The sequence below is a fragment of the Echeneis naucrates genome, chromosome 3 (assembly GCF_900963305.1).
Source record: "Echeneis naucrates chromosome 3, fEcheNa1.1, whole genome shotgun sequence".
NCBI lineage: Eukaryota > Metazoa > Chordata > Actinopteri > Carangiformes > Echeneidae > Echeneis > Echeneis naucrates.
This window is the reverse complement of record NC_042513.1, coordinates 12,587,362-12,602,112: the sequence shown is the minus strand read 5'-3', so window position 1 is coordinate 12,602,112 and position 14,751 is coordinate 12,587,362. Positions and strand designations below refer to the sequence as shown.

At 40.0% G+C, this 14,751-nt stretch overlaps 1 protein-coding gene across 1 annotated transcript; it reads left to right on the top strand.

Annotated features, from left to right (window-relative positions):
• The first annotated feature begins 7,171 nt into the window (after nt 1-7,171).
• Nucleotides 7,172-14,162, top strand: LOC115040909 (excitatory amino acid transporter 2-like). Its single transcript, XM_029498040.1, has 10 exons — nt 7,172-7,304; nt 7,918-8,070; nt 9,054-9,304; nt 9,401-9,509; nt 10,055-10,181; nt 10,327-10,560; nt 11,246-11,440; nt 11,917-12,051; nt 12,960-13,170; nt 14,091-14,162. Exons 1-10 carry the CDS (start codon nt 7,175-7,177, stop codon nt 14,160-14,162), a joined length of 1,617 nt encoding a protein of 538 aa, XP_029353900.1. The 5' UTR covers nt 7,172-7,174.
• Nucleotides 14,163-14,751: the final 589 nt, after the last annotated feature.

Here is a 14,751-nt window from a genome sequence, read left to right as displayed (position 1 = left end):
ACGAGATGAAGTTCAAAAGAATAGCCAGAGGGATTACACGGTGAATCTCAAGTACAATTAACTAGATGAGTTGCACATCAGACAGCTCCTTTTTTTAATGCTTCATTTTGATGAAAATGACTACAGACATAATGACATCTTCTTTCACCATAGAATAAATTAAACAATGCATTTTGGACAATTATATCTGTGGCAAAGTGTGACGTCTACAGAAGACAGAGTGGACACCTGCTGTTTCTTCTGATCATACATTTAGTACATTTAGTAATAACACACTTGTATAAAATAATCAAGAGTGAAAGAATAATCAGCCAGAGACACTAGATATCCATTATGTCCAACATGCAAATAAAAAATTCAATTCAACACTCTTGTGTGTTTAAAATCAAGGCAATCATGCACAAGAATACATGATGAAGTGGCTAATTAACAAATACAATTTTATTTTTCAATTAGTCAAAACTGTTCTAAAATCAGAGACCAGTCAAGTAAAGACACTTCTGAAGAAATATTTTTCACTCATGCATCGAAGAAACTTTCAGGTATCTTATAAGCGAGCTAACTGGGAGCCCCGGGGGAAATATCCACGTTCAATCACTAAAATGACATGTTGATGCAACTCCTTTCACTTCTTTCTTTCATACACGGGAATTGCGCATGATCATCACGTCCTGTTGCCTCAGATCAAACAAAAAAAGAAAAAATACTTCAAAAAGATATATCAACTATTTAAAATTGCAGAGATAAACGGAGATCCAGAGCTCCAGACAAATCCATCAAATCCTTCAGTTTTGGAGAAATCAATTTCAACCGCGCAAAACGTCAAATTCTGTTTTACTTAAACAAACCTGATAATTTTCCTGTAAACACAACATTTGTCATTACAAGTTATTGTGAAAAGGTTGATTAAATATTCTCTTGTGTAATTGAATGAATTGCCTCATTAACAGTTTCCCAGCATGTAAACACCTCCCTTTAACACATTTCCTCAGTTCGGTCAGTCTCTGCTTCAGATAACTGTGTAAACACTGTGACGACTCAGTTTATCTCTACAAATGCACACAAATCTACAGACGGATTAAATACAAAACATCGAAGCCATAAGTCTGAGAAGACCAATAATTATTTTCTCTGAACTTTTCCGTACAATTACATAAGTAACAATAACTGCTCTTTCCAGTTGAACAACTAAAATCCCACGTTCCTCTGTTTGTAGATTCACAGCCTTGAGCATGAGACAAATTATCGACCTCTAAATGTCCAATTACATTCAGTGCGCAAAGCTTTTTTCTTTTTTCTTTTTTCTTTTTTTTACAGGAAGCAGTGAAAGGTGAAAGGCAATGAGGGGGACCCTGACATGTGTCATGTCATGATTTCCAAAGGCCTCAAATGAGTTTTGGTTCTTTTTAATGGGCTTATGTGGACTATAAAGCTTTCATTCTATTTCAGCAGGCGGTCTGTTCATTAAATGTATAATGCACTTTACCTAATTTTGCAAAGAAAGAGCTTTCATCTCGTCAAGTTCCTTGCTTCATTGAGTCCTTGAATTTTTGTCATTAAATGGCATGTATGCCATTTAATGACATGCAGATTGGCCACAAAGTAAAGGAGGAACTTATATATATAAGGATTTGAGAAACAGGTTGATAATAGCCTGAAAATCCATGAGTCAGTCACTAATGGGATTGATGAGCATGGAGATGATGTGAATCGAACACTTCGCAGTCAGAGGATCTCAGTCCAGTTAAACACCTGCAGGAGGTTTTTTAACTAAAATTGTTAGAGAGCACTGTCACAAAAACATCAAATGAGGGATTACCTTTTAGAGGACTGGTGTGGACCCCTCCAGGAGAGAGGAGAGTATCAGAACGTATTTCATTCAGATTAGGACACCTCTCTCCACCAAAAGGTGCCTTGTAACAAAGTTCATACTTCTTTTTTTACACTTGTTTAACAAGTTTAACAGCAAACAGTGAGACCTGATTTACAGGCAGGTAGCTCAGTGTTGGAGCTATTTATTGCTAACTAAGTTTATGGAGTTCTTATGGAGGTTTATTTTTCTGGCGGCTGATTGTCACCTTTACCACTTTCTAGAATGAACTGATAAACAAACCTCTCACCTCACTGCTGCTCAGGGAAAAATTAGGATATCATCCTAGATGTATAATTCGCCTTACTCTGTGCAAGGAAGTTCGAGACGACTTTGAAATGAGTCGAAGAAACAACATTTCCTCCTCAACTTCTTCATCAAGTGGAGGATATAATGGCGGCGGCTTAGCTGATCTGAAATGCTTTAATTGTTTAATTGCTTCAAATCATGAGTGGAACAGGGTTATCAGCCGCGCATCATGATTGCAGTACAATTAGCAAACAGAGCCGCTATCAACCAGCAACAGCACTGGCTGTGTATATTCCATCCTGATGTGTGCAATCAGGGCTGCATTTATGCATGCATACTTTACATGTTTATTAAAATAATAATTATTGCTGATAGTTAATCATTTTGTTTTTTAACATTTTTATTCAAAGCCATAAGATCCTACATATCATTTTCTCTGATATAACATTCAAGATTCCCACAGTGTTTGGTTCTCTTAATTTGTGACTTTTCAGTTTATCAGTTGATATGAATGCTTGTTGGTAAGTGAAAACTTATATTTTAACAGGCCCTGATCTATTGACTGAATGATCATTGTAGAGCAAGAGACACATTTTTGCAGTCAACATAAAAACCTCCATGGCTTTATTGTTGTTCATCAAGTTTCCCCTGTAATTATTACGTACAGTGACTTTGCTGCTGTTGGTTGAAATACAACCATTTAACTGTGGATTTGTTTCCCTGTTATTTATACTGAAATCCCAGTAGGGGTTCTTTTCAGGCCTTGTTTGGGCACATGACAAATACAGCGACCAAAAGCTGTACATTCAGACACAAGTTCAGTGTGAACGTCCAATCACTGGGCATTGTGACTGAGACGTGATTTTGTTACGTGTGACTACACCCCTCCCCAAAAAAATAAAGCTTATCAAAACATGCAAGAGACTCAACTAGAGGACAACATTGGACATTCAGTGTCACTAAATTTATCATTGTGGGGTTTTTTTTTTTCATTATTTGTAATCATTATTTGTCATCTATAATAGTAGCTAGATGTTGAGGATACAGTACATACTGTGTTTTTTTCCTGTATTAGGTGAAAGAGAAAGGTTTGATCATTGGTCCATGACGGTGACACGTCCTCATTTGTTGGTTTTATATGAAATCTATCAGGGTGCTAACAGGCAGGAACAAAGGCTGTTGAATTTGTGAACGCGTCGGGGCACACATTCACTGACACTCCATCACTTGGGCAGGGTGAAGGGTGTGCTGTCCTTGTCATATTCATGCTACCAGGGCGTCTGGTATCAGGGATTATTCTAGATTGACCTCCCAATGAATCATGACAGCTATTTACGGCACACAACAGGTCATTACTATGTTATTACTTAAATGAGTTTGTTTTAGCTTCTGTTTATTTGTAGCCTCCATATTTGTGATACTCATAAGTAGGAGATACATTGTCGGGACTTAGAAGTGCAGATATATTACTGCCACATGAGGCATGAGGACATATCCCAGTGCTTTTGTGGAACTCATACACTTGTCGAGTGATCCACTCTCTGTGTCACAATGTACTGCAGAGAATGAGACCTTGGTTTTGTGATTTGTGGAACAGGTGTTCCAAGACATCACAGCTGTAAACTTGTTCCCTGAGTGTGTCTGATCCATCTCGGTGTGTATGTGTGCCGGATTAGCGTGGCTCAAGACAGATTAGTTAATTATAGACACCTGCTGTCTAAGCGTGGTGTGTGTTGTCAGGTGTTGTAGCATGAGGTTGGCTTGGTGCTGAGGGGAGCAAGGTGTGGAGCTGCATGGACAAATGCTGTGCCATGTGCTCTTAAATCGTCTCTCTTTTCCCTGTCGAAGCTCTGATGGGAATCTTAACACACACAAACACACACATGCACGCGCACACTTCTGTAAAGTGTCTGCCACTGAGCCCATTTATGTCCAGTATCTCTTAAAACTGCAGCACTAGAAGGCCAATTTCCATGGCCATCATCCTGTCAGTTGCCCCTGATGTGGATATGACACTGACAACAAAATTTCTGCATGTGCAACAGCCATGTCACCTGTGAGATGAAAAGAAACCATGGTCATGTCTACAAAAGAGAAGGCCAGTAAATACAGCAAAAAAAAAAGAAAAAAAAAAGGCCAAAGTCGTTCCCCTTGTAGCTGAATGTGTACCCAAACAGGGGAGCAGAGGAAACACACATTTTAAGAACAGCAATTTATGTAGTGATGAAAAATTTCTTCGTGGTGTGATCAGATTTTTGTCTACCTTTCCTTTTTTTTTTTTTTCAAATCCTCAAGTCATCTTAAACAACCCAGAATGGGTTTAAGCTGCGTACAAGCAAAAGCTTGAATTCCCATTAAAAACTATGAGAAATCAGATGTAGTTTATGTGTTTGATTTCCCCGTTAAAATTCTAATTGTAAGATTAAATGCTCAAAAAGTCTGATGAGGAAACAGCTGCAATGCATTTTTCTGTTTTGCCAACATAGTTTTGCTAAATTAGTTTTTGCTTCTTAATTTGGAAGTTATTGTCTGGTGTGGACTTCATGCTTAACAGTAATTAAGAGCCAAATGCTTACCCCTGAATTTGTGTGTCTTTTCTTTCAATTGGCTCACATGATAACGAAGCATCCGGATAAACCTGAGTGGAATGCATTTAACGCCACAATTACGGACTCTGGTAGTGTTGATAGTCAGTAACTTTCCAATCCTCACAGGGTGAATAGAAGATAAATGGGTCACTAATTGATGAGTGGAAAGCCAGTGCTCCTTCTCTCTGGGATAATCTTGTTCTTGAAGTTTCTCTCCTAAAAAATTGCTAAGTTTTTACCGTTGGCCGTTGATGGTGCCGATGTGCGGCACGTGGCCTTGGTGCCATTCTTTAGAGATTAATTATGGCTTGGTGCTTCTGATAACGCTGCCGTTGACTCAATGTGTTTAAGTCAAGGTGTGCAAAAATGAAAGCTCTGAAAGGAAGACCTTTACCGGCCAAGTAAACAAAAACAATACAGCAGAGGAAAGACAAAAAAGAAAAGAGCAAGATTAGCAACTCCTGTTGCTAATCTTGGCAGGCTGACTCCACCCTTCCTGTCTGGGAGCCTCCTGCCAAACCTCCAGGCACATCAGTCTAACTTTTACCCTCCTCCCCTGCAGCTGAATTAGCAGCCATCTGACATTGTGGATATACACTGGACGCTGAGGAAGAAGTGACCTGCAGATTCTTTGTCAGGACTGAAGATCCCTTTCTGAGGGGATACGAGAGATTTTTTTGCGGTTCTGACTGGATTTATTAATGCATGAGTGATGACTTGGTTAGCTTTTTCACCCGTGGTCGTGTAGTCGCTCTCCACAAATATCGTTTCAATCCCGAGCAATTTACAAAGCAGCTGGTAAGCATGATGAGCAGCACATCAGTAGTGTGTTTGTAGTGTATGAGAACGTTCATATCAGGTGGGAACAAAATGATGCAAAGCAACTTTACCTTGATGACGCATCAGTGATTTGATGCTGTTATATTATCTCAGTTTTGATTTAGTGTTTGTGATGCATTGGTGGATGGTTTGGGAATTTGTATCCTCTCCATCTTGTTTGGCTCTTTCACCCTTTTCACCAGTTTGGTTGGAGCTTGGACAAATTTTTACCTTCAAACATTTTTTCCAGCGTTCTTGAAGATTTTTTTTTTATTTTTCTTGGACTCAGCATTCTTTCCAAGTACCTCGTGTTGCAGAAATTTGGTGTCAATGCTGAAGTTTCTTCTTCTTAATCTCCTGCATAACAGTTGGGATACAGGAGGAGGTGACACTTTTGACTTTTCCTGGGAAGCCCCTTTTCTGTTACATAACCCTATGGCTTGTGTGCTGGAAGTGCTAATTTTATCCTCTTTAAAAGGCTTAAGTCTCAGACAGGCGTGATTGACTTGGCAGTTCCACTGTCCTCGCCTTGCATGTTCCCTGTTCCATGTGTTATTGAGAGAAAGTGGATGTTTACCACCTCAAATTAAAACTTTGTCCCGCTTTCAACTGTGATCTGCTTTATTTGACACATTTTGTTTTCTCCATTTCTTTTAATTTGCTGGTTTTTCTGTCGGGTTTCTCTGCCAGAGTTAATGCTCCAGGTGTTCAAGTCATGAAGGTCAAGTGGTCAAACGACACGGGCATTCACTGTTATGTAACTGTGCACGTCTGTACTCTACAGAGGATTTAAAGGTTGCACAGGGGAGAGCTGATCTTGAAGTCAAAGAGGCTTTACACCAGACAATAACAAACCCTTAGATACTTGTTGCTTTTAGTGACTGATGGAGTTGGATGAAGAGCTGTCATTGAGGAGATGAGATCCAGTATCTCAATAAAACAAGACGTTCTAGAGGCATAAAGCCAAGTCAGTGACTGTAAATAAAATTTACTCCGCGACGGAAAACGTCCCAATTATATTTATATGTTGTCACATCTTTATTTCAGCACACACACACAACAAAATAGCTCATATTATCATGAATTATTATACATAGCCTTTCAGCGGCAGCAGCAGAGGGGGATGATATGAATAACAGCTGCTGTTGTGTTTATTCAAATTTAGCAAGGAAAACTGATTCATTTGTTTAAAATGCAGATTATAAACATTTTCTTTATTGATTCTTTGCTGATTGTTTGAGAATGGCAGTTTCTAATTAAGAAAGGCCATCTGTGAACTTTTTACAACTTTGCACACGCTCAAATAGCAGAAAGAGCATCATGTGTGCACTTTTTTTCCCTAATTATGATCTTGTATTCAGTATTGTATATTCAGTAAGTATTGTAAGTAAGTATTTTTGTTTGTTTGTTTTTTTTTTTAAGCCCCAGATAGCTGCACATGAAGTTTACTATTCGTTTCATTATCATAAAAATAATTGAATCACTCTGACAGCCACACTCTTTATCATGTCATACCCTTAGCCCACTTTTGGAGCCAACTCAGCATTGGTTATGTCTGCTATCTGTTTAAAATAAGTTTAAAATCTGTTGCTTGTAGATCTAACAGCAACACTTTTTACCCACTCTTTTTGTTTTTAGTGCCAACAAAATGCAGAAGCAAGTGGAAGTCAGGATGGACGAGAACCATCTGGAGCCCATAGTGGACGCTCCAGAGAATCTGTGCGGCAGTTTGTGCGATAAAATCATGAAGAACATGGTTCTCACTCTCACAATCCTTGGTAAGTTTACTGCCTCTTTGGGGGAGGTTAGAGCTCTTCCTGAATTAGACTCTCGGACCTTCTGGCTGGGCTGTTGTCCATTACAATGATAGGCAAACAGCTACGCCAATGGGCAGTTTAACCTTAGCTACATGACTTAGGGGCTGTGGGGAGGCAATCCTGCGGAGATCATGTGAATTTGTCCAGAAAGGCTCCACTTGTTCAAATCCAGCACATTGGCGTGACGGCATTAATCACTATTTGCCGTGCTGCTCCACGTCATTTTTCATGGCACACCACTGAAATATCAAACAGGCTGACAGATTCTTTCTTGGTTAAAATAATTGGCACTCAAAAGACTCATGAAATGTTTTCTCCAATAATTTAAACTGTAATTTACAAAAGTGACAAAGTGCTGTTTTATTATTCAGTGTTCAGTTTTTTCTCCTTTATGCAAAAACAACTGATAAAGTTGTAAGGTATTCATGCTTTATGTATCACACACACACACACATATATATATATATATATATGGCTGGTTAGGATGTTAATTAAGATTGAGATTCTAACGAGAAGATTTTCTTCACTGCATAAGGTGTTGATACAATTTCATTCTTCTTTCTCGCCGGTTCAGGAGTGTTTCTAGGATCCATCGCTGGCATGTTGCTGCGGCACATATCCCCTCTCCCTCCTGATGTTATCATGATCATCGCCTTCCCGGGGGAGATCCTAATGAGGATGCTAAAGATGCTTATCCTTCCTCTTGTTGTTTCCAGTCTGGTCACAGGTGGGTGGCATACAGTAGCTGCTCCAAATGGTCTCTTGAACTCAACTGACCTAAAAATGATGCTGCTCGGGGGTTTGGGTTGCAACAGAAGAGAGAAGAGAGTTGTTTTTGTGTTTCTATTAATGGGCAACATTGAAAATTGCTCCATAACGTACATTTTGTGCATAAAGAAGCTCTGTCTGAAGAGACCATTGAGAGTATGAAACTACTGGACAGCAAAACATATTGATGTAAATGTATCTGATGTGCACGTCGATGCAGACTAAGAGGCTTGTTTCCTTCATATTACGTGAGCTCACTCTGTTTCCTTGGACACACATCTCTGCTTTTAAAAACCTTAATTTACAGTTAAAAAAAAAAACCTCGCCACCCTAGAAAATACAAAATTGTGATGTGATGATGAAGATTACCTGCAAATGTAGCATTGCACAGGCATGTAGTATGTGGTACAGTGAGCTGATGTATTTACAACACTCTCTCTTCACACCTCCAATAACCTCTCTTTACCGAGCTCAGTTATGCCCCATGCATAATGGATGTGCTGAACATTGCTGGTGTGCATAATGTGCTGTTCAGGAAGTTCAGTCTTTTTTCCTCCACAAGTCAGCAGGGAAACTGTGGATAAACAAAATCATAGATGAAAGAGACGAGTATTCAATTACCTGTGTAGACATATTGTTCTTATCTTTGCAAGTTCAGGTTTCAGCTTCGAATTGTGTCATCTGGCTTTGGACGGAATTCATATGAAAAAATCAGGTGCAGAATTAGATTTTCTGTTACTGTCACTGCAAACATGGGCTTCAGAGTCCAAATACGCAGCAATCTAAAGGGACAGCAGCATCTGCTTGGTCAGAGGAGCTGATCAGTTTGGTTGTGATGTGCTATTTGAAGTCACTCTATCGTCCTCTATTAAAGACAGAATACAGTAGGAACCATCCGATGACGTCGATTCTGGTTTTCTGTGAAACATATTCTGCTCACAGGACTTGCTGGTTTGGATGCCAAGTCCAGCGGCCGCTTGGGCACAAGGGCCATGGTGTACTACATGTCAACGACAGTGATTGCAGCCATCCTGGGTGTGATCCTGGTGCTGCTCATCCATCCGGGGAACCCCAAGCTGAGGGCAAATCTTGGGCAGGGAAAGAAGAACGATGAAGTGTCGAGCGTGGATGCTTTTTTCGATCTCATCCGAAATCTTTTCCCAGAGAACCTGGTGCAGGCCTGCTTTCAGCAGGTAGGAGTCTTTACTGAAAGTTTTCACCCACCACATAAAGTCTGACTCATATGCTCAGTTGCTCCAATTGTTTCTTGCTTTCTTTGCTTTGTGTAGATCCAGACCGTAACCACTAAAGTACAAGTGCCCACTAACAGGACCAGGGCACCCCCACAATTCACTGTCAAGAGGTCACTGCAGTTCAAGAGTGGGATGAACGTCTTGGGTAGGTGTACAGTTCAAAAACACAACCGCCGTGCAGTTAAAAAAAAGCTGAAGAATAGCCTTTTTCATTTTCAGTCATACAAAAGTAAGAATAGCACCGATTGGAGCAGCGATGCTCACCAAGGCCAAACATCTTCATATACAACATCCAGATTATTATATCCGGAGTCAAATTTGTACGCTCTGTAACAAACTGTGCAAACTGAGAGATCTCAATACCATGCCTGATTTTTTCATCTTTAAAGAAACTAAAAAAAAATAAAAAAAAGACTTTTCTTCTAATGCTAAGGATCAGGAATTGGAACAGCTTATCTCATCCCTCCACCACCTGTGGTGCACTTGGTTCAGTATTTTCTACGTAGTCTTATGATAAGCAAACAGACATGGAAATCCCAAATATCCCAGTAAAATAAAATACAGTAAAATGACCTTATTTACCCTATCACCTTAGCATTTTTTTTTCTTTTTGAAGTATTGTGAACAATTGGCCAATGAGTGATTAGTCCTTATTCCATGGCATTGATTTTCCATTTCATTGTCCTGCAGGTTTGATTGGATTCTTTGTCGCTTTTGGAGTCATCATGGGGAAAATGGGAGAAAAAGCCAAATTGATGTTGGAGTTTTTCAACATCCTGAACGAGATTGTTATGAAGCTTGTTAGCGCGATTATGTGGTAAGTGTCGTCCACCACAGGCATCAAACCATTCCTCTGCTTTCCAGAAATGATACTGTGTCCAACAACTAAAAGCAGAAGTCTCACTCTTACACACTCATACAAAGCTTTTCTAGTCATGAACGCATCCTGTGCCCGTCCTCAGGTACTCCCCAGTCGGTATTGCCTGCCTCATCTGTGGGAAGATCATCTCAATTGCTGATTTGGAGGTGGTAGCGAGGCAGCTGGGGATGTATATGGTCACTGTGATCGTGGGCCTCATCATCCACGGAGGCATCTTCCTACCGCTGATATATTTTTTAATCGTAAAAGAAAACCCCTTCACATTCTTCATGGGAGTGTTCCAGGCCTGGGTGACAGCGCTTGGTACAGCGTCCAGGTATGAGAAAATTTTGCCTTTGCCCCTGCTTTATATAGTAGGCCACTTCTGATTGAAGATCCCCCTCCAAATGTGCTGCATGTTTTCATGAATACTCTGATACACCTTATATCCAGGGTCATGTTTTAAATATCTATAACTCACAAGGAGTAACTATGGAACACTCAGCTTCTCACTTTTCCTCCATGTGAGATATTCTTCCTACACTTGATGTTTTATTAATGACACGAGATGCCCTCTTTCCTCTCCTGAGCTGAAATCAGTTCTTTCAAGTTCTTTTCTGTACGCTGCTCTGTGTCATCTACAAGAAACACTTGTCAATAATCAGAAAAAAAAAACCAAAAAACACAACAACTGCAGATTATCAATCAACACTATCTTTAGTCACACTTCAACGGAAAGCGATAAGCTATTTAAGTCTCCTGGAACAGAGGCCCAAAGGACAATACTTTTAAAAAATAGGACAACAGACAAGAGGCAATAGTCTTGATGTATTGTTATGATTAATTTTCAGCATGAACAGAGGAATGAGCATGACTCAGTCAAATTCATTCTCAACAGTTCTTCTCTTTTACTTCAGAAACTTTTTTTTGTGCCGAATTAGCTGCAGAGTTTTCAAAGTGAAAGCTGCGGGCTGTTTGTGACCATCATACTAAAGGATGTTCTTTGTTGTTATCCACAACAGTGCCGGCACCCTGCCTGTTACGTTTCGATGCTTAGAGGAGAACCTGGGCATCGACAAGAGAGTAACACGATTTGTCCTCCCAGTGGGCGCCACCATCAACATGGACGGCACAGCGCTTTATGAGGCCGTGGCTGCCATCTTCATCGCTCAGATGAATGGGATTGAGCTCGACTGGGGCCAGATCGTTACTGTCAGGTGAGAATGCGGCCAAGGAGGGATTTCACAACACATCTCTGAGTAATCACATTGCCAATAAATCACCTAATGGCTCGCTCACATAATGAATCGAATAAATATAATGAGTTTCCTTATTGCCAACGCTATATTTCCCCACAAACACTGGTGTATGGAAGGATTGAAAGGAAAATGGTTTTCAGTCGTTTCTTTCTTCTTGCTGCGATCAATCTTTTTTCTCGAGAAAAAATTCACGTTCCTCTTAGGGTTGTTTTGAAAAACAACAACAACAACTTCATGTCTATTCAGCTGGTGAAAATTCATAGAGTAAAAACCTTTTTTGAATACCGTAAGTTTCATGAAATCATATAATATCTATTTTCAGCAGTATAGTGAGTTGAGTCGTTTATGAAATATTCCTCATCATCCTCTTTTATCTGAAATAGTCGTGTGTTTGGGACCAAACGTGCTGACAGTTAAACGTGTCTCCTGTTCAGTATGACAGCCACCCTGGCCAGTGTCGGAGCAGCCAGCATCCCCAGTGCTGGACTTGTGACCATGCTTCTGATCCTCACAGCTGTGGGGCTGCCCACACAGGACATCAGCCTCCTGGTCGCTGTCGACTGGCTGCTGTGAGTTTAACATCAACACGCACAGCAGCAAGATCGTAACGCACAATATTGCATAATGACTCCACAATATGTGCTAATTGCTGACAGTTATCATCCTGTAATTCTCCTGTTAGCGATGAAACTCTTCGCGAATGAGACACATTACATGCACGGTGTGATTTATTCAATTAGCACTTATTCACAGCAGCTTCCAACACATTTCTGCCGATCGGATATTTCCAGCAATCCAGTTGACGCTAACCAAACAAAGAATCACTTTTTTTTTTTTTTATTGAAATTTTAAGATCAAGTGGTGATCGAGTATTTGTCCATGCAGTAAACAGTCATAGCAACAAGGCTCTTACTACTAACCTGAATCTTTTGGCGGTGTACAAATCCCACATCACTCTGAGATGGCTTTGATAGCTTTTCTCAAGACCTACAATTGCACAACAACACAGTGATATCATTTCCAAATCCAGATCCATCTATATGTAAATATAAACGGAGTCCTGGTACCTTCTTCTCTATTGGTTCTGCTCAATACAATGTTAATATGACTCAAGTGGGAATAAGACGTAATAAGATGCTAACTGAAATTATTGCAGATGTGTTGAGCCTAAGGCCAAGCTCTGTGAGGTTGTACAGTGTGGGTGTGGCTTTTTTTTTTTTCAGGTCATCTGACACAGATACTGGACAAATGTCACATGACATTTCACACAAAAAAACTATGGTGGAGGTGCAGGAAAGGCCAGCAGCACACATTACCATCTGCACAACATGAATGTCTCTGTGTAATGGCTGTTTTCGAGATATTTCTCTCAGTGACATCATTGCCATCTCTTGATCCAGGCTAAATGGGAAAGGTTTCTTTTATTTGCTGATTACTCTCCTTTAACTTTCCCATCACTCTCTTCTTCGCCACGCAGGGATCGCTTCCGCACCTCGGTCAACGTGGTTGGGGACTCCTACGGAGCAGGTATTGTCTACCACCTGTCCAAAGATGAGCTCGACATGTTTGATGCCCAGCAGACCCGGATGGATGACTTTGAGATGGCAAAGTCACAATCCTACTTTGAAAATAACACCAACCAGAATGTGTACACCCATCACAACTCAATCTTGATAGACGACTGCAAGGTACATTTCACGTTAACGGATATAGAGACTTGTATGTAGAAACTCCTCCCCAGCTCTGTCCATGTGCTTGTCCGTCTCTCTGTGTCTGTGTTTGCGTTTCTTGAGTGACTTCCTATATTGGAGTATTGGTGATTATGTGAACAGTAAATGTCACAAGAAAAAGCAGTTTTTGTGATACCAGGTTCATCAAAACCAAAGTTTGTTCTTTTTTTATATTTTTTAACCCTTTTCAAAAACTTTAAACCAACGGATAGCGTTGTCTTTGTACACAATTACATTTGACTTGTTTTTTATTTTGGTTATGTTTTCATTTTGTGAAGAATTGTTTTTCCCTTTTTCTTTTGTCTACTGAATTGGACATGTATTTGTGGCAGCCCTGACCAAATTACAGTTTTCAATGATTGTCCATCTATTCGAAGACTTTTTGTAGCCAGTGGTACACATAAAGACTGCTGTTTCACAATGTTTCATTGAAAGTGGTTCTCTCATGCCCACGTTGTCACATAGCTTTCAATTTTTGAGATTTTCACATGTAAAAAAAACAAAACAAAACAAAAAAACCTTTTGACATTTCATTGCCTGTTTAATGCAACTTTTTGTCTGATTGTAAAGTTGCATTGTGATCATTCCAATTACTGAAGTATTGTAATTCGGTTGGGCAGAGAATCCATAAAATACATGGCCAAAACTGGAAAACGACTCATCCATGTTCTTCTGTTAATGGCAAAGCACTGTGACGTGTACCAAAGTCTCAATATGTTAGTGTGAGAGAGGACATGCAAGTCTGTGTTGTGGATTTGGTCGCAAGGTCAGTGGCCTGAGTGTGATGAAACAATGGCTTCTCTGCCCCCGAGCGTTGCCGTTTGTGAATGATGGTGCCTTGGCCTCAGTAGTTAGATGTTTTTAATAATTGCTTACAGGTTACCATGGGCAAAAATGGCAGGACTGCAGATTTCTCTCTTGTTGAGGAGGAACCATGGAAATGCGAGTAAAGCAGCTTCAGATGCTGCTGCGCCTTACCCTGAGTTCCACCAGCTTTTAAGTTTTCTGCCAGGACAAGGACAAATACACGCACACACACACATGAACACAGACACACACAAAAACTCAAAAAAAAATAAATAAAAAAGAAATATATATAAATATAAATATATAAAAATTAGCAGTATCAACTGAAAATCATGCACCAAATTTTTTTTTTTTCTTTCGTTGGAGCAAACCTAAGATGAGTCACCTGTTAGAGCTTGCATTTGCACTAACTGGACACACACTGCGATGAACTGGTGCATGTTTGCTTGGAAGAATGAAACATTCAGTTGACAACACTCAGGGCCTTATGTGCTGCTACTGCAAGCTTTAGGAAAACAAGACGTGGTTGGATAAAAGCGCTTAGTGCGGCACCAATATTCAAGACGGTTAGATACTGCTTTACCTTTGACTGTTTGATTTATGGGATTACACCCTGATGTCGTACACATGGTCAAGCATTAGAAGCTAAGTTTAGGATTTAAGAGAGAGCGTGGCCTCTAAATGTGGTATCACAGTATGGTACAAGATGTGTTGCAGAGAGCTGTAAGGTAA